Here is a 26143-nt window from a genome sequence, read left to right as displayed (position 1 = left end):
AAGAAATAAGCCAAATACTTCTAATTCCTATGCCCCCCTGAAATTACACAGAAAGTGCTTCCCTCTCTCTTTTTTTAAAATGTTTTTTAAATCATAAGATTTCAGAAGATAACATCCTGTGGAACTTGGGCCTCTACTAATAACATATAGAGTCTCAGTCAATTTAAAAAGACTTCCTTCTGTTTTCCCTGGTTCGGTGGTTTTCTGTGTCTTTGTTTTATCCTCTACCCTCCAGAGCTTCTTCCGTGGTTCACATATTTCTAGGCAGTTCCTTTTTTGTTACCACTTTTCATTCTGAAATGTTATAAAATGTTAATCAAATAAGTGTCTGTGATCTTAGCAGGGTGAACTCGAGGGTCAACAGATGTCTCAGTCAAAATGACCCTGGCTAATTCCTCAATATTGTTAACCAGGTAAGTTCTGCTAAAAATAGACAGTCTTCAAACTGTTTGACATTGTGACTTTCAGAATTTCAGGCAATTACACATTCTTTGTGCGCTCGTGTTTTTCTTCTACTCTCACTATTTTATAATTTTTTTTCCCCTACGGTAGTTAAGGAAACTCTTCTCACATAAATTCAGATGATGGGAAAGAAACTGAGCTTTATCCTTATCTTTGTTATTTTGTCCTATGCAGCCTTACTGCATTGGTTTAGTCTGACTGTCATGGTTCCGGTTTCCACTAAAATACTAGAAATGACTGAAGGTCAGCCTTATTCCTAAATAATATTTTATTGCTATGTTTATGGTTAACAGACTATACCTGAATATTGAGTTATTTTGCCATATCATCTATATGGTTAAGAATGTTCAAAATTAATGAGAATAAGATAGAAACCTTAATGCCTGGTACATGGCAGTAATAAATGCTTTGGGCACCTGAAGTATTTACGCATCTCCTTCAGAGCCATTTGCAAAGTATTTCAGTCAGGACAAACCTTCCTGCATTATCCTTTTCACTCAACATCTAGCTGCTACTGCTACTCGTGGTCACACCTGAAGCTATTACCTGAAATTGGAAAGATAGGTGTTGGAGGTGTGGATATTACTCGAGGAGATGTGCTGTCTTCTAAATAAAAGTGTGCAGTCTGGAAGCATTTCCTGGAAAGAAAAAAAGCAATTTATTTACTAGCTGCCATAAGACACCTTCTGAGCTGCTTGAAAATTATGGCAGAAGTTGCCAGAATTAAAACATAAATGGAAAGCTATCTCTATTTTACAAAACACGAAGTATTAAAGACTTTTATGATCTCCAAATGGATCTCAATTCTACATGTGTCAGATGCCACCGTGTGAGGAACTATCAGACACGCTGAAAGCAGAGATGGCAATTGAAGTTGTAGTTGGTTGGCACCCAAGTGAGATTTTGCCGGGCTAAGGACACTTCAACACCTTGGTTACTCTCCCACCGTTGTGACCTACCAGTGTGTCCCGCCACCTTGGACTGGACTGGAGTGGAAAAAAGCCTAAAGCTTTTTTCATTCACTATTTAAGTGACTCTACCTTTTTGAGCATATTCAGCTGCTAGCAAAAGGTAGCTATGACTATGCAGAGATGTAATTCCACAGTGGTAATCTTTTGATGGAAAAGGAAGACAGCTTTGCACTGTGAGTATGGTAATGCAGTAACGACAGAACAAAGTGAGGAAATAATGAGCCTATAACCAAAAAGAGGCGTGATTTTCTTTCCAACAGATGCTAGCCTTGTTGACGAGGGTTTTGAGAATGAATATATTGGGAATCAACGACAACTATGACCTGCAATGTCACCTGAATCTATTTTCATTCAGATAATAAGAGTAACATCTGGTAAGAGCACACCACACACTATTGAGAAGAGCAAAGAACCAACTGCTGCTTTAAACTAATGCAAACCATACTTAATTAAAAAAATTTAGATAATTAGAACTGCTAATGACACTCTTTGATGTGGGTCATTTAATTTATTTGAAATATTATTCATGAGTGGTTAGGCTTAAATAGAAATATCTGTTTGGGTAAAAATGCCAATCTCCTTTTCTATTTAAGATTCAAGCTACAAGATATTTATTCTAATGTGCTTTAACATAACACTTGTTCTTACAGGACACACCTCAATTGTAAAATTCTTTCAGTAATCAGTTCCCTGCATAAAATTCTTCAGTGGCCTCACCGTGGAATTAGAATGATATTTGATTACTTCAGCGAGGGTTATAAGACCCTTCGTGACTTGGTTCCCCACCTACATCGGGGTGTCCTCTCCTAACACTCCCCACTACTAGGCCCAGGCCCACACTGGTCCTCTGTTTCTCCATCTAAGAGGACCCATCAGTTCACGTTAGGGCCTTGGCTCTTGACATTCCTTCTGGTCACCTGCCTCCTTCCCATCATTTTTGCACTAGCTCAAATGCCACTTCCTGTGACAGTCCTTCCCTGACCATGTTGCTAAAAGTACCAGCTCATGCCTCCAAGTCACTATTATCTTCCCTTTTGTTGGCTTTGTGTCACTTATCGCATTCCAAAATTCCCTACTTATATATTTGTCTGACATGGTTTTAGTTGCCCTCATCAGAATGTAAGCCACACGAAGGCAAGGGGCTTTGTCTAAACGCAGTGTTAGTCTTCAGTGCAAAGAGCAGTGGTAGGTGCCCCCCCCCCCATCTGAAAGTGGTAGGTGCCCCAAAATATTTGCTCAAGGAGTTCACTGCTATAAGTATGAGTAGTAAAAAATTATGTAGTTTATTTGTAACCTTAATATCACAAGCTAAAAAAAAAAAAAAACCCAACAACAACCAAAAGCAATGATGTGTGTTGTAAAAACCAGCCCTCTGCTGTGATCATATAAGCCTTTGAAAGAGGATACAGATAATCAAGAGAACATAGAAACGTCTTCAAGAGAGAACAAGTGGTGTAGGGGGAAGATGAATGGATGTGGCATCAAGTGTCAGAGGGACCTGAGCTAGGTCATCCTGGAAAGTGGAAAGAGTACAGCAGACTATGAAGAACGGGAGGGCTGAGGGCCACAGGTCTCATGATAAAGGAACTACCCAGCTGGAAGTCCACGTTTGAGCATAACTGAGACAGACCGGAGCAGAAACTACAGTTTGGGGGGCGGGGGGCGGGGGACTTGGTTTATCTGTGCAACCGCCGAAGTAGCAGGTCCTGCCACACCGATAGGAAAACACTGGGTTTGATACTTCTCTTAAGATCCCAGTTAAATCTCTTTGATTCCTTTACAATGGGGTCACACAAGCTGGTAAACGGGTTTCTGCTTATTTTTTCAATGAATCTTAAAGTGGTAAAATGTCTTAAGGGACTGAGCGCAAGATCACAGATCTAAGAATCTCTCTGACATAGAAAGATTATCGCCGGTGACAAGGACCTCGCTCCTGTATGAGTCATCTTTAGCTGCTAGATATTTCCTTTTCAGACTAACTGAAAACTCGTTCTAAGTACCTCTAAGTGGTACCCAGAGAGAAGGCCTTTTTTATTCCACTGTTATGCCTCTTACTTGTTGATTTCTTTTTGGTATCAAGCCAAAAATCTATCTCCTTATTACATTGATATATTGGCTCAAGTTCTGTACTTGACAGATTTTTAGATACTGGCACCCAAGATCTTTCAGTACTTCGATGCTACCTAGCTATGGCCCTCACCTGTTTTGACTGTCTCCTTGAAGTTTACGCTCCAATAATACAAACAAGTTGCAGATCACTGAACATGCCTTGTCCTGTCCTCACTCAGTATGTTATACCCTGCTTTAAACATGGTTCTCCTGACCAAGACGCTTCACTCGTGAATATGCCAGGCAAACACCATCTCCCTGAGATACCAGCTTGGCGGTATCTTCTCTGTGAATAAGCTTTTCATTTCTAAGTAGCCTCCAGTACTCCGGTTTCTCTCTTTTCACTTCACCCAACACAAACCTCCACTGATCACAAAGACTGTTTTGAAAAATATGGTCAATTAATCCAAGGTTGACCTTTGCTTTCTGAATTCTATTCTACATAATTTTAAAAAAATTTAAATTAATTGTTAGTTAGGGTTATTATTTTGCAATATACTTGTTTTGTGCCTGTATACTCATTATGGTTTTTAAAAGATGGGGCCATGTCTTTTGATTTATGTAAATCAAATAGTGTATGCTCCGTATACAGTACCAAGAGTACAGGAGGTGTTAAATGTTGAATGATTAGATGGATTTCCAGGAGTAACTAAACCCCATTAGCCATAGGCTATTCAGCTGCATCCTAGACTTCTTGCCTACTTGGGCCTCAAATGGGATAACGTAAAATCTCAAAACATTTGGAAGGGAGCGGTGAAATATATGTATCCAGAGGAAGATGGATGGACGGATGGATGGACGGATGGATGCATAGAGAGAGGATGGGTCAGAGAAAACGGAAAGAAGGCAGCACCTCACAGAACAGAAAAAGGTAAACTAAAACTTACAGGCATTAGGGTTTAATAGATTTAATATTCATTGTGGGACCTGGGTAAATAGCAACTCTATTCTTTTTTAGTTATATAAGCAAGTATTTGTTGGTCCAGCAACTAAGTGGTCCGTTGATGTTACTTGTATTAACAAGCCACCAAAGAATGTTATGAAATCATACCAAAAAATCTGTAAGTGGGAAAAGTTAAAATACGTAGCATAAATTCTTGATGAAGGTAAAAATATATTGCTTCAGTGTATTGTATTGTGCAGTTTGACCTAGGAAGGGACTTTCTAATAGAGACAGCATGGTACTGGTAGGCCTCCATTCTGGGTTGGTGGCTCTCCTTAGAGACTCATAAATTCAAATTTAAGATCAAGAGAGAACTCCTATTGCTTGTCTTCCCACTTCCCAAAGCCAATTATTGCAACTGTCCACATAAAGTTTTTTTCAATACTGCTTTTCATAGAGTGCTATTTTGTTGATTATACCTTTGGTGTTTTTTAGGTTCCAACTATTTAAAAAGCTCTCTAAAGTTTGTCCTTTGTATTCTTTAAAAAGAACTTTTTTGACAATATTCCATATTGAAGTCATTTTGCAACTTAGAAACTTAACGGTTTGGCTCATGTAAATTCTACCTTAAAACATCTGGAAAATAATTTCAAGGCATATTATTTAATGTATGACAAGATTCAATATCTATAGTCCATCTGTTCTGTATAAGCAGTGAATGTCTTCACATCTATGTGCTAAGTGTTGATAACTATGTCTCTTGCTAATTATCACTCAGCCATGATGAAAAAAGTGATGACTGTTTTAAACTTGTAGACATAGGTCCTATCAATCAATGTTAATCTGATTATTTGATTTACACCTTTTCATCACAGTAAGTACTTAAAATTAAAAGCTAGAAATGTGTAATTATAATTCCATTTTTTGTATCCTTATACAATTATAACCATATTTATTCTTTATGCTGCGTTCATCACAGAAATCCTAAAGAAGGGCTGACTGCAATCTTAGACACGATCTAATGAACCCTCCCGTGATATGGTAGAGAGAGGAAAACCAGTTCCTAGGTGGCTAAGTGACGTGCCCACGATCATAGAACTAATGCCGGCAGAACTGGGAAAGGGACTCAGATTTTGTCACCTCTCGTTCATTCTCAAAACTTAGGGGACCAGCTCGAATTAGGTAAAGAGACAAAAGACCCATTATATCACCTTTTCTAAGAAATTAGGTTAGAAAAACATTTAAATATATCAGCTCGGGAAAAACTCATAAGGACTGTTTACTACTAGGACTTCTGTTGGTATGCCATTCTGTTTTGTAACTTTTCCACAGGCTGTTCTTTCCACAAAGGTCTAAAGCATTTTCTTACTGGCTAGCGAAAGCATATGGGTCTACACCAGAATTTGAATATCTCACAAAAACCTTGAAGAATGCACTAACATTGTCATTTTGTGTCACCAAGTAATATCCCTGGTGTATTACTGATCTAAAAAGTTACATTTTGAAGTGAGTTAATTTCAAATGGATGTGCCAAGGGCAGTTATGTTAAATTTTAAATAGATAAGTAAACAAGTGACAGGTTTTATCAAACTGTTTGATAGAGAGATATAAAATATACACATGAAATCATCAGAGTGCTCATATTTTAAGCTAATGCACTGAATTCAAGGTACAGAAAGTGTTATTTGCAAGGAAAAGAGAAATATCTTATTGGCGAAAGTCAACTTAATATTTTCAACTGGTAATTTCTATCCTTTTTTTGCACATAACACAGATGAGGTGACCCATTATGAATAAAATATAAAAACCATTATAGATTTTAATTTTCCATGAAATGCCAAATCATATTAAGTAAGACACTTTCAAATTTGCAAAAAATAAACTTGAAATACTAAGTAAAAAGGATTTAAATTTTCATTCTAATTATTGCAACATTATAACGGCAAACCATCTGAAATTGTTATTAGAAATTTATTAGAATACCATTTTTAATGAAGCATAATTTGGGTTTTTTTTCCAACTTATTTTTAAAAATTAACTCTAATTCCAATTAACTTCAAAAATTGGTTTGGCAGGGAAAATCAGATGAGATAGAAACCAGAAATCTGAACAAACACAAAATCAGTGTTGGTAAAAAGTTTGGCCAACAAACTTAGTGGGGAGTAGGGAAAAAATCAATATGAATTCTTGTTGAGCAAGCATTTATGGATTGTGTACGGGGTTCATGCTACTCTGCTGAGCACGGAATCTTCCATAAAAAGAGTCACTGGCAATTACAGGAATCAGTGAAGAAACCAGCTTTGTTTGCATCACGTTCTACACAAAACGGACTCCCAACTCATGTATGATAACAAAAGTATGATCTGTTCTCTGTACTCTGCAGTTTACTCTTTTCTGTCAAGGTAGTCAGAGATGAAATACAGCTGGTCATGGAAACATTCTACCTTCGCCAACCAATGTCCAACCACATGCAGTGACATGCTCCAGATCTCACTGTCTCAGACACACCCGGCTGGCCCCTGCTTTCCATCCTTCTGGCCTGCGGTGTTTCTGCCCTGAAGGCTGGTCTCCTTTGTCTCCGCTTTTTGAGTCCTACCCAGCTGCGGCTGTCTTCTGGGACTATCAAGATCCCTTGTTCTCTGACTACTGTTCCCATTAGCATTTTCATTGATATAGTATGTTATAAATTTTTCATGGAAAATTTTCAATAGCATAAATTTCCCAGCCATAGTGACTCTCATTCACTCACTCATTCATTCATTCATTCATTTTTTATATTTCCCATAGTAGTCAACATCGTACTGCACACATGGGAAATAGTAAACACGGTAAATATTTTTGAATAAACTGAGGGAATCAATTTTAGGATAACACATAAAGAGTGTCTTATGAACTCATAGAAAGATGTTGCAAAGAAAGGAATTAATTATAAAACTTCTGAACAAAATTCTCTTTTAAAACATAGGAAGAAATTACTAAGCTATGATTCCTTATATTGTCATAAAGTTTTTGTTTTCTTAGAGACAGTTATAATAGTTCTACTGACTTTCATTGTTTCCCCAGTAAACTCCCTAATTTGCAGTGTGTTCTGCTTGTTATGGGAAGGGAAGCTTCTGATGGGTGCAATTTTCTTTGTCCTTTAAATGTCTTAATAGGATATCAATGATAGAAAAGCTGTATTTCATCCCCAAGGCAAATTATAATTAATTTTTAAATTCCATGCATCTTAATAGAGCCATCAACTTTATTTTCTCATTATATTCATATTTTAATTACTTGATTTTCACTTTTATGTAATCATAAAATGTTTTTGGTTATCAGTATGAGGTTTGATGTGATAAAATCCTATTATAAATAAACTATGTTTTTACTATATCAAGAATTATGTTTTCTGAAACAGTAACTTTTGAAATTATTAACAGCTGGAGCATTTAGGCTGAGAAGCTTAGATTTACGTTAAACGTCATGATAATGTCTGAATGTTAATGAGATTAATATGAAAGTATGCAGCCAAAATACTGGATTATATAATAACTGAAGCCAGAGTTCCTCCCTTTTAACTTTGTTTCACGGAAGTATGAAGAACAGTCAAATCTTTTATGTCTCTGGATTTACAAAATCACCTTATTCATAGTTAAATTAACAGCGCTCTCAAGTAAAATGAATTCTGAATACGCTTTGAAGAACTTTCAGGTAAAAAACAGGCAAAATCTAAGCTTTATGAAACACATGTCTAGAACAAGCACTCAACTTACCTCCAGTAGATGAGAATACCCACAAGAACCACTAGACAGATAAAAGTCAGGGCTGACACGATCACAAGGGGTATAACTGCCTTCTTCTCGGATTCCAGCCCCTCAGCTAGACCAATACGAGACTCATGGCTACTATTACTGGCCTCTGTAGTCGGAGAAAATTGAGAGAGTTGATATTTAAGCTTAAGAAAAAGTCACAACATTTTTCAACCGAGCAATTGCAACCTTCATTGCTGTTGCTTACCTTGACAATTTCAAATCTATGACACAAAGCAAGTCTACAATTACAAGCCAGTTTAAGTAAAACAAAGTATAAAAGGAAGTCAGGCTATCAGAGCAGAGACTGGCATCTAGGTATGGGTGCTGTGGCAAGAAATGAGCATAAAACTGCCTTGAAAAGCTTGCTTAAAGGAAAACAGAACTACTAAAATAAGAAGACTGTCCAGTTTTTAAATAAAATGATCAGGAAAAACAATGCTACTTACTGCACCATATATAGTTTTGGTTTTCCAAACTTAATTTTAATGTTTCTACTCCTCCAATTAAATAAGTAGTTCGGAGCAATTAATAATTTATTAATAATTAATGAATAATTTCACAAAGAGGGAATCTTAGGATAACCCTTCTTACATTAGGATAACCATTCAACCCAGACCACTATTAAAAACTATTGAAAACTTAAATGTGGGTTGCTTTTGCAGAGTCACTTTGAATGCCCTTCTTATCAACTATTTTTCTCTATCAAAAATAATACTATTGCATGCAAACTGAAGGAATACATAGATGGAAGGAAGAAATTCTTTCCCAATATGCAAGTGTAAATTATGGAAAAGGTTAAATTCTGTCTTTGGGTAATTTTGAAGAGAACAAATGACTGTTTTTGTGACCAGTTGGATGCATTATCATGCATTATCACACGATATCAATGATTTCAAAATCATTGCAATGGGCGCCATCCTTCCAGGTTGCTCAAAAGAGTTTCAGAACTTCAGATTATCTGTGGCTAGTCACAATGCTTCCCTTCTCCTGTGAAGTGTGGGCAGTGGGGAGCCCAGACAACTGGACATCAGAACGGCTCTGCCACAAGATGCTGACACTGCGACAAAGTGCTCTTAGTGTCTGCAGAAAGTCGGGAAGAACTACCTAGTGCCCCCATGGGAGTCTACACTGCTTTCTAGGCTCCTGGCACATGAGGTGCTTTTATACCAAGCTTCTCACTTTAGTGATAGGAGACAAAGGGAATCGGTTTAATTTAAAGATCTAAGGATACATTTGAGAGTAACAAATTCCTCAACACAACTCTGAAGTATATCTATCGGCAGAGAACTTAAGATTTAAAATGGTAGCTTCCTCCTGAAAAATGAAACAGAAAAGGTCAAGAATTTAATCCACTGATACATTTCTTGTGACAAATGACACCCAAATTTCCCTAGACATTTGTTCTCAATGACGGATGCATTTGCTAGAAAACAGTAGAATCCAAAGCTGTGATTAAAAATCATAAAACTGAATAAAAAATGGGAATATTGTAAATCAACTGCTCCCTGAGTTGTAGTTAGTACTCTCGTGAGAGAGACCAGACTTCAGCTTCTATTCTGTCAGTCAGATGCTCTGGTCATTACGCACTGCGATGAGGCTCATCTAGATGCCTAAAAACTCTGATGGTGAAAGCACTGAAAGTTTCTTTATAAAATTTAGGAAAGCATCTTGTTTCAATACATAACTGTCTTCACATTTTTTCTATTAAAATGATTGTTACCTCAATGGAAATTCTGTGGCTAAACAATGAACTAATTCACTTAGTAAAGTCCCGGGCACCTAGAAATTACAAATGGTGGTTAATATCATTAGTCATTCTTGAAATGTGGTTCCCAGAATATTGCCATCGGCATCGCCAGGGACTTGTTAGAATATTGCCATCGGCATTGCCAGGGGCCAATTGGGGCCCCATGCCAACCATCACAAAGCTGCTGAACAGAAACTCTGTGGGTCGGACCCAGCAATCTGTGTTTTAACAAGTCTTCCAGGTGGTTTTGATCCACATTCATGTTTGAGAACCAATAATGTACATTAATTTACATACAAAGTGAGCTTATATAGTTACGGTGGTCTTCAGTGACCACAAATATTTATAGAAATATGTATATTGGTATATATGTGTATATATATGCATGCATGCATGGAGACACATATACCATTTGTGTATATGTATGCGCATACACATATATGAGATAGGTCTGATCACATACGTGACATTTATGTGAGATATATAACACGTAACATATGTAACAAATTACCATATATATCACACATACTATACACATGCACTATATACACACATGCACACAACATAAACTTGCAACAGACTTTACTCGTAAGTTCTCTGGGACATCTGATTTTAAAATAAACCTTTTCACTGAGGAGTTAGAATGATAAACCCATGGTAATTACATATTAGGAAACCTAGGTTTTTTATTCAAGATGAGATACCACATGAAAGTATAGATAATCAGGGGCCCCTGGCTGGCTCAGTCGGTCGAGTATGCAACTCTTGATGTCGGGGTCATGAGTTCAAGCCCCAGGTTGGGTGCAGAGACTACCTTAAAAAAATAAATAAAAAAAAAATAAAATATATCTCCCCAAATTAAAAAATATATATTCATAAAAAAGGAAGTACAATCAACTGGTTGCTTTACATACTGTAATGAGGAACAACTAGTTGTACTGATCTTTAGAGTCATTAGCTGAGACTAAAAGACCTATTTCAATATGGTCCAGTAGCTATGTGGATAAGACAAGAATCTAGTGATAGATGATCAGTAAACAAAGTTAAGATTAATTCTTTAAAATACATTTTTAGAACAAAACAGTATAATTTTGGTATGACAAATTAAGCATTATGTATATTTTATTGTCCTCGATAACGAAAGCAAAGTCTCCAAGAGACAGACACCAATAACACATGATTCCAGTCTCAGTTTTGTGTTAACTGCCTACAGGACCTAAATCAAGTAACTTAGTGTCTCGGGTCTCAGCTTATGCATTCATAAATTGCAGATACTTGTATTTGCCTTATCTATTTTGTTTTAGGGAACATGTATTGTAAATTATCCTACATTCTTGAAGTACATAATAAAATAATAAGTTTCAGAATTAGTCTGTACGCATTTGATAAAGAGCCATATTCCATTACTTTGTAAGAGAGAGTACAGATGATTTTTTGTAGATACCGTTCTAAAAGCAGGCAAGAATTCTTCCCTAATCTTGTCTGATCTTAGTTATGCTGTTAATTAAGTTACCTGATGATACTGGAAATTATATTCCTACTGTTTTTCTCCTCATCAGTGGGAGAACATACTCTTAATAATTAATCAAGTTAGTGCAATGATAAGAGATCACAAAGTTTGAATTCATAATTCTAGGGTTGGCATTTTGCAATATAGTTTCTCCGTAAAAGCATAACGTAGCAAGGATGCAATCATGATGTCACTACCTAGTAAGACAGAAAAAAAAGGATGAATTCCTGATATGTCTTTAAAATAAATCTAATAAAAATAAAAAAAACAGTACTATAATTGAAGCCAGATAATAATTTATGTATATGGCAACACTAATGAATATAGTGACCTGTAGAATCATTACTCGTTCTCACATATCAGAGTGTGTTTAAACTGAAATGCAATGTTAAATAGGATCAAGTCAGAATGTAGAAAAACTTCTCTATCAAAAGGTACAAACTTTTAATTGCTGCTGCACTGACTGAAGGAAAAAAATACATGACTAACAGAAAGGATGGAAATAACAAAGAGAAAAATAATCCTAATGAGACTGATCTCTCTGATCTGGCTTGCACATATCTGCTTTTATGCAATAAGATTGCAAGATGTTACCTGAACCTATCTTTTGACTTACTATGTTAAGAATGAAATGTTTTCATTGCTAAAGAATTCCTTAAAATTTAATAAAAGCATATTATAAAATTCTTATGATCAAGTCAATGAAACTATCTAGTATTTCCTATGCCTAATGGCACTGAATTGCCCTCTCCTCCCCATTGGCATTTAAAGCAAACATCTGTAATATATAGGTTGCAAGGAATCTACTCGAAGAAACATCTGGCCAACAAACTAATTTGCATAAGATACATTAACAAATGCATGTCTACAGAAAATGTTCTAGTGTTTTACATCTTGTCATACAATACCTATACAGACTCTGCATATTAATGACCGTTATCTAACTTCTTAGAAAGGTGTATAAACACAAGTACGAAGTAGAAAGTATCTTGTTAGTTCACACTGCCCTCTTTAGGCAACATTAAGATAATCCAACAAAGACAACCTACAAAAATTAAAACGTTCTTTAAAAAAAAAATAAAAATTTTACCACTAACTCTCAAAACTCAGCAACAGAGCTTTTTTAAAGGTCCTCAGGCTGAGGTGGATAGGCAAATTATCATACCTTTACTGTGGGGTGGGTCAGAGAGGTGTTTATGACATATTACTTATCAGAATTTAATAATCCATTTTATAATTCAATGAAATTAGGTTACAACTTATTTTAGAACATAAGTGACTATAAAAATTAAAACTGTCTCAGAACAGCACACTCCAATCTATCATTTAAAAAGCAGTATATTAAAAATGCGTTACGCACACATAATTGTTCCCGCGTGTAACTAGCATCTTGCAGAATATGAAAAATTGACAATAAATAAAAAGTGTTTAACTAGCCACTAACCAAAACGTGTTGAATATTCACAATGAGTAAAATCACACTTTAAAAAACTGTAAATGGCCTTGTTGAGTGTCTTGATGAAAAAAACAAAGTGATGTGCCACTTTACCAAATTTCTCCTTCCGTGATTTTTCTATTTTGGGGGAAGAAAACCACCACACCGTGGTCTATCCCTGGGATCCGTAACTAACCTGCCTCTGAAATGTTGAATACGTCTGAGTGCCTGCTAGTCACAGTCGGTGTCGAGGACTGTGGGGATCCGGGAGTGATTTCTGAGTCAACTGCTTCCAGGACCCCATCCACATCTCTTTCATTAATGTCTGGAAAACTGAAATCTGTGGAGGTCTCATTATCATTCAGGTTATCTGAGAGAGCTTGCCCTGATCCACTCTCTTCATCACTTGCAACAATGGCCCACGCTTCAGATTCTGGAGTGAAAGGAAGCAGGGCATTACCCGTCTGAAGGTCACTGTGCTGTTTTCCATCACTGGGCTTTTGGGGCAGCACCTTTGCTGGTGGTGATTTATCGGGACTCCTGTCCATCTCGGTCTGACTGGCTGAGAGGACACCTGGGACTTTATTTTCTTCTTCAGAATTTTCAGATAGTGAATATGAGCTTGGGTTATTCTGATCCACAAGATTGCTCTCTTGGGTGTCTGAATCATTCATGACCTTTTCCTGCGATTCTCTATAGGAGGAGCACGACATACACTTATTTAGGGATAAGCCGTCTCTAGCTCTGTCATCATAATCATCATCATAATCATCAACATCACCATCGTCACCACCACCCACCGAATCAGCGTCAGATCTGGCGCTCTGAATCAGCTCAGAAGTTGTCTGAGAAGGGAACAGCGACTTGGTTGTGGGGACAGAGGCATCTTCGATGGGAGGAACCGCTGGAACGGAAACATACACACTTCCTAAAGGGACAGGACGAGCGGCAGTTACGGGTGTATCAGAGACAACAGCTGGGCTACCAGCTGACACCTCGTCAGTGACAGACCCCTTGGTGGAGGTGAAATCATCATCGGGATACGTGAGCTTATTTATAAGCGTATCTGGTGGCACATCAATCGATAAAACAGGAGTAGCAAACGCATGCCTTCCTTTCGGGAGAAAGGCCTGGTTCATCTCCAGATCAGCAGTTGGGAACAACTCAGGTACCATTTGCTGGGAACTTTTGCCGTCAAGCAAAACTGGTTCAAAGTATCTCTCACTCACGTAAGAAATGGTTAAACCTTGAGGTGAAGCAGCGTGTGCGCTAGAAGCAGACAGTACATGGGCAACAGGCACAGATGTAGCGAGCAGCGTGTTCTCGCTCCAAGCAGAGCTGGAGGCCAGGAGACGCAACACCGTAGAACTAACGGGATCGACCTTGGGGGTCTCGATCGATTGTGGCTCGCTAGGCAAAGGGGGCAGAGCGGTTTTAAGCAATGAGTCAACACCAGAAGCCTGAATGGAGGGCTGCAGCAACACGTCAGCATGGAAAGGAGCCGAGGGCTCGTGAAGGAAGAGCTGAGTTGAAGCAGCTAATGTTTCCCTAGAAGCGGGGTCAGAGGAGCCTGGCTCTGAGCTCGCACTGAGCGCAGGTCTAAGCAAAGCGTCACCGAACGCTCGAGAGGCGGCATGGGCAGGTGGAACCGAAAAGGTATTCTCCGGAGCTTGACTAATTTCATGCTCAAAAACCTTAGTGGCAGGAGGAGCGACAGACCCTGGAAACAAGCCCTTTGTGCTAGAAAAGGAAACGGGGGATTCTTGTAAAGACGTGGTCAACTTATTTGGGGTATCATACAGGTCGGGCAGGGCTGTGCTTTCCGGAGGGTACACCAGCTCACTGAAAGAAGAAATCTGCAGTTCAGTCTCATTTCCATACATTATGTCACTTTTCGAAAGCGGCTTATTCTCATCACCAAACACAGATGTTGTGTATGTAAATTCAGCTACAGAAACAGGTGAAGACACGTTAAGGGCTGTCAGGCCATCTGTGTCCGGTAAAAGAAATTCACTATCGGAGGAGGCTGCGGACCACTCCCCATCCCCGGAGGGGCCGGGAGGAGGTGGCAGCAAGGACGTGGTCGCGGTCGCGGTCGGGGTTATGAACGAAGACAGAGGCGCCGGAGCGTGGCTAGGGCTGCTAAACGGGGGAGCCGGGAGAGAGACACCCACAGAACCATGCACGGGGACTGCTGAGCTGCGGGGCACCGTGAAGAAGTGTGGGGAGCCCTCCTGACTAGATAAGGCACGGGAAGGCTCAGGCCCCGAAGAACGTGCATGCACCGCGACATCACTGCTGGGTGGTTCGGCGTGAGAAAACATAAGCGTTTGGTAAAGGACACCAGATTCACTATCGCCAAATTCCAAGGTCTCCGAAGCAGCGTGAGCAGTGGGCTGATGTGACGTCACATCAGAACATTGAGCAAGGCTGGCCTCTAACAGCAAATCACCCCCAGCCACTGGCAGAGAAGCATGCAGGGACAGCTTATCACTTGCAACAGCTGAAGTAACTCGTGGGAGGAGCTGAGAAACCGTGTACAGGTGCTGAAACAATTCACTACTGAAGGAAGCAGAGGAAAATGGAAGCAAAGGTGCACCATCATAGGAAGACAGGGTGGAGTCAAATGACACACCGACACTGGGAAATACAGGCGTAGCATGCAAGGCCGAATCACTACTTGAAGCAGCGGGGGTAGTGTTGAGGCTCTGATTGTCAAGCAACAAAGGGGTGACTAGAGGAAAGACGTCACTACTGTAGAAAGGTTGAAGAGGTGTCTCACCATTGTACACCGGTTGAGTCGTCTGCGACTGTACCAAGCTGACAGTGGGGACCGAGTCCTGTTGCGCAGAGGATGGAGTAAACGCGTGAGGTGTTACCTCAGTCGGGAAGTAGGCAAAGGTAGAATAAGGTGGCATCTCCAGATCTGTGACCCGGGCACCCTGTGACACCAGCGGGCCCGGAGATGAAGACTCAGCTGTCTTCTCAGGTTTGTCGGTACGTATCTCGGTGTAGTTAGTCTGAAGAAGGCTCTCTCTGCCCGATCCAGCTTCGGCTTGTGTTACCACATCTGCGGTGCTAACAAACCACACGTTTCCGTCAATGGAAGGATCCTTCAGAGATTCTTCCGAACCCGAAGAGGCTGACCCTTCGGAAGCATTTCTTGTAGATTCTGGTAGAAGGACATCGTACGTGATCGCCTCTGGGTTTTCGGAAGAAAACACATACCCGTGGGATATGTTCTCAGAGAGGAACGGCATAGAAGAAGTTGCCGGACTGGAGCCCGAAGAATCGTCAGCTCCTGTATCGAGCTTGAAACTCGTCAATAGACTCTCATCCTCACTGATATCAGTAGATACTTCTTGAGATTCCGTTATAGAAGCTGTATTTAAAGATTCCACGGTCCCAGTCAAGTTCATTTGTGGAACTCTGAGAAGAGTTTTCAAGCTGTCATTTAAAGAGGCTGCACTGCCTTCCAGAGGGTGAGGTGGCATTTTAGTCACAGTCCGAGAAGTCAAAGTAACATCTTTCTCGGGGGCTAATCCAGTGACTGGTTGGGAAGTGGAATCTAAAGATATGTTGGGAATATGACCCTTCCCAGAGAAGTCACTTCCTCTTGTTGGGGACCGGTTAGTCTTGGCCTCATTGTATTTAGTCCCTACGTGATTGTAGTTTGTTGTAGTAGGAATCTGGAGTTCCTTTCTCCTTATTTGGTTTGAGGCACTGTCTCGACCAGGATTCACAACAGTGTCTTCTCCAATGTCTTTTCCTTCTTCTTCCTCCTTTTGAAAGGCAAACAAGATTTAATGGAACATAAGGAAATAAGAAAAAAAGACTTCTTAATAAAGCTTATACTGCATTATACTGTTCATCTTCACTTGTGGAAACTTCTCCTCATAAAGCACTATCCCACAGAAGCCATGTCTCTATCCTATAACCTTTATCATCCACGTTCTACAGACACGAGTTTTCATTAAACTTAATGAAAACTTCCTATTTATGACTGTCTTTATTTTAATGCTGTGAAAGTAATTAAATTAGTAGGTACCACAGCTTTGAAAGAAAGGTGCATTATAATTTATTTATTGATAGTGTTACTTAAAATGGTACTTATTTTGTATTATGTTTCTCTGTTCAGCTCACCCAGCAACAAATTGAATAGCAATTAGCTTCTCATAATATGAAATGAAACAATTTATTTCAAAGATCTAACGAGCTGCATATTCAGAATATTTCACTGTTTACATTCAGAATAAATCGTAATTTTTAACCCCTCACAATGGGATTAATGTCAAAAGGAAGACTTAAGACTAGAAGAAGTTTTGGTTTTTCATTTTGTTTTAAATATTTTCCACTCTGGGGCTACGGGGTGGCTCAGTCCTTGGATATCTGCCTTCAGCTCATGATATTGGGGTCCTAGGATCTAGCCCTGCACTGGGCTCCTTGCTTGGCGGGAAGCCTGCTTCTCCCTCTCCACTCTCTCTGCTTGCCTTCCCTCTCTTGCTGTGTCTCTCTCTCTCTGATAAGTAAGTAAGTAAGTAAATAAATAAACAAAATCTTTTTAAAACGTAATAAATAAATGTTTCCACTCAAGACATAGGCAGATATTTTATTATAGTTATTTTTTATTTTATTTAAACTCAATGAATTAACATATATTATTTTTTTAAAAAAATTTTTATTTGTCCATGGCTGCATCCAAAGGGACACATGCACCCGAATGTTTATAGCAGCAATGTCCACAATAGCCAAACTATGGAAAGAACCTAGATGTCCATCAACAGATGAATGGATCAAGAAGATGTGGTATATATACACAATGGAATACTATGCAGCCATCAAAAGAAATGAAATCTTGCCATTTGCAACAACGTGGATGGAACTAGAGCGTATCATGCTTAGCGAAATAAGTCAAGCAGAGAAAGACAACTATCATATGATCTCCCTGATATGAGGAAGTGGTGATGCAACATGGAGGCTTAAGTGGGTAGAAGAATAAATGAAACAAGATGGGATTGGGAGGGAGACAAACCATAAGTGACTCTTAATCTCACAAAACAAACTGAGGGTTGCCGGGGGGAGGGGGTTGGGGAGAAGGGGGTGGGATTATGGACATTGGGGAGGGTATGTGATTTGGTGAGTGCTGTGAAGTGTGTAAACCTGGTGATTCACAGACCTGGGGATAAAAATATATGTTTATAAAAAATATATGTTTATAAAAAATAAAAAATTTAAAAAAAAAATTTTATTTATTTATTTGAGAGAGAGGGTGGAGGGGAGGAGCAGAGGGAGAGGAGACAAGCAGATACTGATTTCAGGGAGCTTGATCTCAGGACCCTGAGATCATGTCCTGGGCCAAAACCAAGAGTCGGACGCTTAACTGACTGAGACACCCAGGCGCCCCCATGGGCAGACATTTTGTTAAAGACAAATTGTCAAAGTATGCTTCTAGCACTAGTTATTTAATTTTGCGTTTTCCTTAGAAACACCATTCAGGTGACCCAGATCTTCTGGGAACACCTTTCCCTGTAATGGCCCAGGAGCTTTCCAGGTAAAGGTCAGTCAAGACCCATGCTTTCTGCTCTTTTTTTTTTTTTTCTTTTTTTAACAGTGCATTTTATAATACATCTAATCATATGCTTAGAAAACTAAACTGCAGGGGTGCCTGGGCGGCTCAGTGGGTTAAAGCCTCTGCCTTCGGCTCAGGGCATAATCTCAGGGTCCTAGGATCAAGCCCCGCATCAGGCTCGCTGCTCAGCAGGGAGCCTGCTTTCTCCCCTCTCTCTCTGCCTGCCTCTCTCCTACTTGTGATCTCTCTCTGTCAAATAAATAAATAAAATATTAAAAAAGAAAGAAAGAAAATGAAACTGCAGAAGATACCAAGACATGGCATTTTTAGTCCACGTGGGATATGATTTTGCCAGTTCGCTTGCACTGTCATTGATCAGATCTTTTAAAGTCATGTCTCTTAAAAGAAGAAAGCTGACAGAGTACAAATTAGTAAGAGCTAAACCAGTATCACGGAAAGAATCTGAATCTTAAACCATGTTCAGATAACTCTCAGAATCTGATGAAGATGGGAATGCCTGGTGGCACAGTCGGTTAGGCGCTCAACTCTTGGTTTTGGCTCAGGTTGTAATCTCAGGGTAATGGAATCGAGCCCCACACCATGCTCTATGCTCAGTGGGGAGTCTGCCTAAGACGCTCTTCCTCTGCCCCTCCCCCACCACCACTCGCGCATGCGCACTTTCCCTCTTTCTCTCTAAAATAAACAAGTCTTAAAAAAAAGAATGTGGTGAAAATGATGCACCATTTATTAATGCTACCTATGAAGTCACGTGACCTCATGTCAACATTTCAAGAAGAACAGATTATTCGTTCTCTATGATTACTTTATACATACCTGAAACCACAAATATTTTAATGTATACTCCCTACATTTTCTTAGAGTTACTGTGAATCTCTCTTCCACTATGGTTTTGAACTGTGTCACACCCGTTATTCTTCACAGCTTCCACTTAGAAAATTTTACTGTAAGGCCTTGATCATGCTGGAGATACTTTTTCCCTCAAAGTAATGCATTTTTATTTGAAGGCAATCTAAGAAACATCCCGCAAACTATTCACTTCCAAATTCAGTTTTAGCAACCATTACAGATACATTCCAGGAATCTGCCAACCTCCATCATTCACGCCTGCATGAATCAATGGTAGTGAGCTTGATCTCAGGACCCTGAGATCATGTCCTGGGCCAAAACCAAGAGTCGGACGCTTAACTGACTGAGACACCCAGGCGCCCCCATGGGCAGACATTTTGTTAAAGACAAATTATCAAAGTATGCTTCTAGCACTAGTTATTTAATTTTGCGTTTTCCTTAGAAACACCATTCAGGTGACCCAGATCTTCTGGGAACACCTTTCCCTGTAATGGCCCAGGAGCGTTCCTGGTGTAATGGTGTAATGGCCATTACACCATTACACACCTTTATGGACGAAGCATTTATGCCCTCCCCCCAGTCTGTATGCTGAAATCCTATCCCTCAAGGTGGCAGTAGTAGAACTGGGGCCTTTGGGAAGTAACTGAAATTAAGTGAGGTCTTAAGGGTAGAGACTTCATGAATGGGATTAATGTCCTTATAGTCAGAATCATGAGAGAGCTTGCTTCTTCTGCTCTGTTCTCTGCCATGTGAAGATACTATGAGAAGCTGTCAGTCTGCAACCTGGTGATCATTTCTGGGTAGACACCTATCCACATGCACACACACACACAAAGATACCCTTAGCTGAATTTTGTGAACTCTTGTTGAAGGGTAGATGGCTCACTTTGGTAAAATAATCCTTTGCAGGAGGGAAGTGCCATAAGATATGTAAATTATTGAGACAATTATACATGTGAGAACACAGTCTAACTGCCATTTATTGCCAGATGGAAGCATTAGTTACCACACTCTGTGACCTCATGCACACGTGTACATATGCATACATTCATACGACATTAAGAATAGCACCTGGATTTAACATATAATCTCAGTTAGGATGAACAGTACATTTTGGCTGAGGATGAAACAGAAGGTGCATCCACAATATCTTCTCTATTTTAAAAACTAAGACGATGTTAAAATTTATAAATATTCTTGAATACCTACATATAAGACATTATGCTAGCAACAGATACTCATCAGATGAATAATCCAAACACAATTATTTATATTGAATGGGCAAAAGAACATATATAACTTGTATTTGTGCTCATATTTATTATCAATCTGTCAATCATTAAAGTATTTATAAATAATCTGTAGAAATATTAAGAACTGGTTAAATATTAGTCTTTCAGAAAAAACTTGAACACTGAAAAAATTCTAAATTATAGATTTAGTTTATAGCTATAATTATCTTTAAAGTTCATTTTTTTCATCATCATCACTTTTTGTTATTTTTATGATTCTATCAAAGTCTCTTCCAGTTCTTCCAGGGAAGAATCCTGTGTATCAATTACGTGGCCGTCTACAGAGCTCAGCAGCTAACCTTACGATGAATAATGCATCACGAACTTTGATTGATGCAACATCTGAAACCTAACCAATAACTGAAAAAAGACTTTTTAATTTTATAACATGTTAATATAAAAATAGCTACAATACCTTGACTATTTCTTCAGTTCCAATTAATTCAGGGAAGAGGTCAAGTTCTATGAAATCAAAAACAAAATTATTAAAATGTTTATCCAACAATTCCAACCCTGCAGATTTACCTTTGGATGGAAAGGGGAGAGAGAGAGAGGAAAAAAAAAAAAAAAGACTTGTTAGCTTTGAAAATACAAAATCTCCAAAAATAAAAATTTCAGATTTTAGGTTTCAATATTATTGAATACTACACAACACACCGTTACACACAGCTATCTGAAACTGCATTCAAAACCTCATCTCTATCCTCGACTCCAACTCCCTTCTCCTTCCCCCTCCCCTCCGTGTGGGAGTAAAGCTAAGAAGGGAGAGGCAGACAGGCTGATATTACTGAGTATAAAAAACTGAAATAATTTTTCATCAGTGTAGAGCTTCATCCTTAGCATGGCTGATAGTTCGGGCAATGCCAGGGATTAGGGAGAGAATTGACAGGATTTAGGGGCGCCTGGGTGACTCAGTCGGTTAAGCGTCTGCTTTCAGCTCAGGTTATGATCCCAGGATCCTGGGATCGGGCCCTGCATCGGGCACCCTGCTTGGTGGGGAGCCTGCTTCTCCCTCTCCCCCTACATGTGTGCTCTTTCTCTCTCTCATTCGCTCACTCTTTCTCTCAAATACATAAATAAAATCTTAATAACAACAACAAAAAAGAATTGATACGATTTATTTTCTTGTTCAGCTACTTATTCCTTCAGTTCCTCTTCTGGTTGAGGGTCACATGATTCCTTTACTACTGTGAATCTGGGCTCACGCTAATATATATGTACACAGGGTGTCACACCAAATGGACAGGAACGACTGACCAGAGTCACTCCAGGCCCTCCTCCCCAGGGAAACTCAGTAGTGCTGTCTACGCAAACAACGCATTGGCCAGGATCGTTCAAGCCTGCAGTTCCCAATGACCAGAATCAGTCTATCTCCAGGACATGGATATCTCAGTCCTGAAACAGAACCTGTCAGCAAATGTGAGGAAAGATTAGGAGCTGGTTCTCTCTCCAACGAGGAATCTAGACCCGATGCCAAATTACGGAGGGGCCCACGAGAGAAGCACTGTTCCTCACGCCTCATCCGGGCTGCAATGGCTTCAGCTTGAGCTGAGCATTATTACAAGAAAGCTTCTAAAGCATCTCACTCCATCTCCAAAATTCATGCTCTTCACTATCCCAAGGCTGCTTCTGTTCTAGGCTTTATACCTCTAAGTATCCTCCCGGGAAATGCTCTAAAGTTTTCAAAGTGAATTAACATGAAATGTTGATCACATCCAGGCCTGTTTTGTAACACAGGCTTCCTTTCTTTCCTTTATACCCCCACCCCCCCACAATAGCCAAACTGTGGAAGGAGCCGAGACGTCCTTCAACAGACAAATGGATAAAGAAGATGTGGTTCATATACACAATGGGGTATTACTCGGCGATCAGAAAGGATGAATACCCACCATTTGTATCAACATGGACGGGACTGAAGAGGATTATACGGAGTGAAGTCAGTCAGTCAGAAAGAGACAATTATCATAGACAATTATCATTTGGTTTCACTCAGATGTGGAACATTAGGAATAGGATCACAGGGCAAGGGAGGGAAACCGGAACGGGAAGCCATCAGAGAGGGAGACAAACCACGAGAGACTTTAGACTCCGGGACCCAAACTGAGGGTTATGGGAGGGAAGGCAGTGGGAAGATGGGGTAACTGGGTGATGGGGATTACAGAGGGCACGTGTGGTGATGAGCACGGGGTATTATATGCAGCTAATGAACTGTTGAACACTACATCAAAAACTAATGATGTACTATATGTTGGCTAATGGAACATAATAAAAAAATAAAAAATAAAATAAAATATACATACAGAAAATAAAATATACATACATAAAAAAAAAACCCACAGACTTTTTTGAGTTTATTTTTATCAGAAAATTTCTAGGCATTAAGAAATGTAAGACCTTAAAAAAAAAAAAAAAAGAAAGAAAGAAAGCAAGCAAGAAATATAAGACCATCACGTAGCCCTAAGCATGGATTGTACTTAGAGGAGTCAAGAAAAATTGAGAAGTGATTCACCCTCTCAGGAGAAGTTAGATAAAATTAATACCTTTGACTCTTCGGCTATCTCAAAGTTACTTACCCTGAACAATGTTAATTTAGCCCTGAGTTAAATTTCAATACTCTATTTTTTTTTTCTTTCTTGTTAAAACCAACCATGAAAGAGTCTGGATCCTTTATTTGGATCATTAATGTTCTCCATTTTCTATTTTTCATGCTCTTTATTCTTTATGTTTTAAAATTAAACTGATTTCAATAGTTTTAAACATTTGTGTCTCTATAACCTCCAAGGAAATCAGTACAGGTGAGTTTAAAGACGGGATGGATGCGGTGAAACTGTAAAAGACAAACAAGAACCTTCATATGATTTTCTATAAACTACAATTAGAGAAGTTCATGGACATGAAAGCCTTCAAATTCAGCCTGTAACACAATGCATAATTTTACTGAAATGCTTCTAAATGGAGTCACACCTTTTCATGTACTTTTAAAATATTTTAATATTAATAAGGGCAAGTTTTAACAAATATTTGCTAGTGATACTTATATGATACTGTCAATTTTTCTCTGTGGGAAAAAAATTTGTCTTTGTGGGGAAAAAAGTCTCAGTGATAATCCATTCTCTTCAACAGGCTTAAGGAAATGTTTAAAAAATCAAAAACAAGCAAGCATGGGGCAACTGGGTGGCTCAGTGGGTTAAAACCTCTGCCTTGAGCTCAGGTCATGATCCCAGGATTCTGGGATGGAGCCCCACATTGGGCTCTCTGCTCAGCAGGGAGCCTGTTTCCCCCTCCCACTTTTTCTCTGCCTGCCTCTCTGCCTACTTGTGATCTCTGTCTGTCAAATAAATAAATAAAATCTAAAAAAAAAAAAAAAAAAATACAACCAACCAAACAAACAAACAAAAAAAAAAACAAGCAAGCAAACCATGATCTAAGTTTACCTAACTTCATATTTCTAATGGGCAAAAACATTTTCTTACTGATTGTCAAGGCTGGGGTAGGGTATATATAATTACCACATTGAGGACAGACTTCCTTTTCTTTCTATATTCTCAGAGTATGTCATTGCATGGGATCTATTTTTATCCCTTCACCACAGCACAAACTGACTATAAGGATTTGGGTTCTTATAAGTTAGAATATATGATTTTACCCAGTCATTTCCCCTGACGAGTATCAATGAGTTCTACAAAAACTAGCTTTACGGTTCACCCCTATAAGAAGTGAGACATTTCCTCTGGGCCTGCTTTAGGCCCGAGGGGCAGAATGTATGGCTCCAAGCAGTCCTTGGGTCCCTCTTTGCTTCATGGCACTGTCATGGGTAAATACCCCAAGAGTGGATGACTTCATATCTATAAGTATTAATCCACTTTGAAGGATCTTCGTTTTGGTTTCCAATTTGATTATTCAAATTGACCAAAATTCTGGGGTTGCCCTGGAATACTTCTTCCCCATTATAGTCCAAAAATCTGCTCCTGGGCCTCTTCAGAACAATTTGGAAATAAAATAATTTTAGAAAATGTTTCCTCTCTTCCTGGAGATTCTGAGGTCATATTTCTAACTCAGAGAGTTCCCAGCACCCAAGGTGTCGTTCTGGTGATGGGCACAAGATCTCATGGCCGGCTGCTTCCTCACAAACAACTGGTGTTTCAGTAGCCACTGACCTGATTCAGGCAATACTGATACATTATGTTGTTCAAAATTATACTAGTTTACAGTCTTCTCGTTCACGTCTCAAAACAGACTGCAAACAGGCTATAAAATGTCCAACAGTAAAGATGGTTAATATTTTTTCTTTCTAGTGAACACTTAAAATTCACGTTAAGTGTGATAACTGAACAAAAGCAATTGGTTCATTCTGGTTTTGGAGGCACATGTAATGTTAAGTTTTCTAAAAGGACATGTTAGTCACACAATAATATTCCATAACACAAAAAAGCAACACTGACGTCGGTTGGCAGGCAAGGCTTATTTAATTCAAGGAAGCCAAGTTTCACAGTGCAAAAGGGCAAAGCAATGTAGACTGCAATCTCTTCAAACTGTGATTTCAAATATTATTATATAATAACACCCATAGCACAGGATGGTACAGCAGAGCAAGGACAAATGTATAGTGATTGAACAAACACAACTATAATATGACTGAAAAGCACACAACAACAGAAAAATGTGTTGATCTAATTCACCATGCATTTAAATTTGACACATACAATTATCAAGGCCCTACAACATGTACTTAAATAATTTCCTCTATAATTGTATAATAACTAACTCTATGCAGAAATGACACAATTATTTTAGTTATAATGAAATAAATATATTTATGAATTACTTATTCATAAATATAATTTTCTACAAAGAATATACATTTCAGTTTAACTTAACAAGATTTCCTGGACAAAATCAAATTGTTTCTTAATATAAATTTATGCATGTATTTGAAAATGGCAATTTGTAGTAATGTTTCATGGCCACTAGTCTTATGGTGACATTGCGGTACACAAGTGTAATTAAAATGCACAAACAACAATCAAATTAGCCCAAGTTAAACTCACAGTTTGGAAGGTTGAGTTTTCTTTCATGGATATGGATTAAAATATTTGAAATCTACCATTGAAAGAATGAGGCAACTATAAAATGACTTCCTTCATTTCTTCTTAACAAAAGCAAAAAACTACATACAGTATTTAGAAGAAAGCTTATCTGAAATAATAATATATAATTCAATAGGATACACTACAATAGTACTAAGTTAATGAACAACATGATTAACAGGATGAAATGGTACTAATAAAAACGATGAAATAAGCAGCAAACTCAAAGGCTACCTATATCTCCATTGGTCACATAAATCATAAAACTCACAAATCTTGTAGGTATCATCACACTAAACCACAAGAGAGTACTTTGGTCAAGATTTTTACTGTGATATATTTACCACAGAAACAATATTTAAGATAATGTAATTTTAATAACAAATTGGAAATATATGAATTGAAATGCCATTACCA

At 38.7% G+C, this 26143-nt stretch overlaps 1 protein-coding gene across 5 annotated transcripts in view; it reads right to left on the bottom strand.

The window, feature by feature from the left end:
* Positions 1-26143, bottom strand: part of PTPRZ1 (protein tyrosine phosphatase receptor type Z1) — a 177992-nt gene that overhangs the window by 29985 nt on the left and 121864 nt on the right. For 2 of the 5 annotated variants that reach the window (XM_059171692.1, XM_059171691.1), the window contains exons 11-14: positions 21055-21101; positions 13108-16693; positions 8181-8325; positions 1009-1100 (exon numbers count right to left, since the gene is read on the bottom strand). In XM_059171692.1, coding sequence (XP_059027675.1) covers positions 1009-1100; positions 8181-8325; positions 13108-16693; positions 21055-21101 — 3870 coding nt within the window. The remainder of the gene's footprint in view (positions 1-1008; positions 1101-8180; positions 8326-13107; positions 16694-21054; positions 21102-26143) is intronic. The other 3 variants (XM_059171695.1, XM_059171694.1, XM_059171693.1) reach the window with 2 other exon arrangements.

Source organism: Mustela lutreola, chromosome 4 (assembly GCF_030435805.1).
Source record: "Mustela lutreola isolate mMusLut2 chromosome 4, mMusLut2.pri, whole genome shotgun sequence".
In the NCBI taxonomy this organism is placed as follows: domain Eukaryota; kingdom Metazoa; phylum Chordata; class Mammalia; order Carnivora; family Mustelidae; genus Mustela; species Mustela lutreola.
The sequence above is the reverse complement of the archived record's forward strand: the minus strand, read 5'-3'. Positions and strand labels throughout refer to the sequence as shown.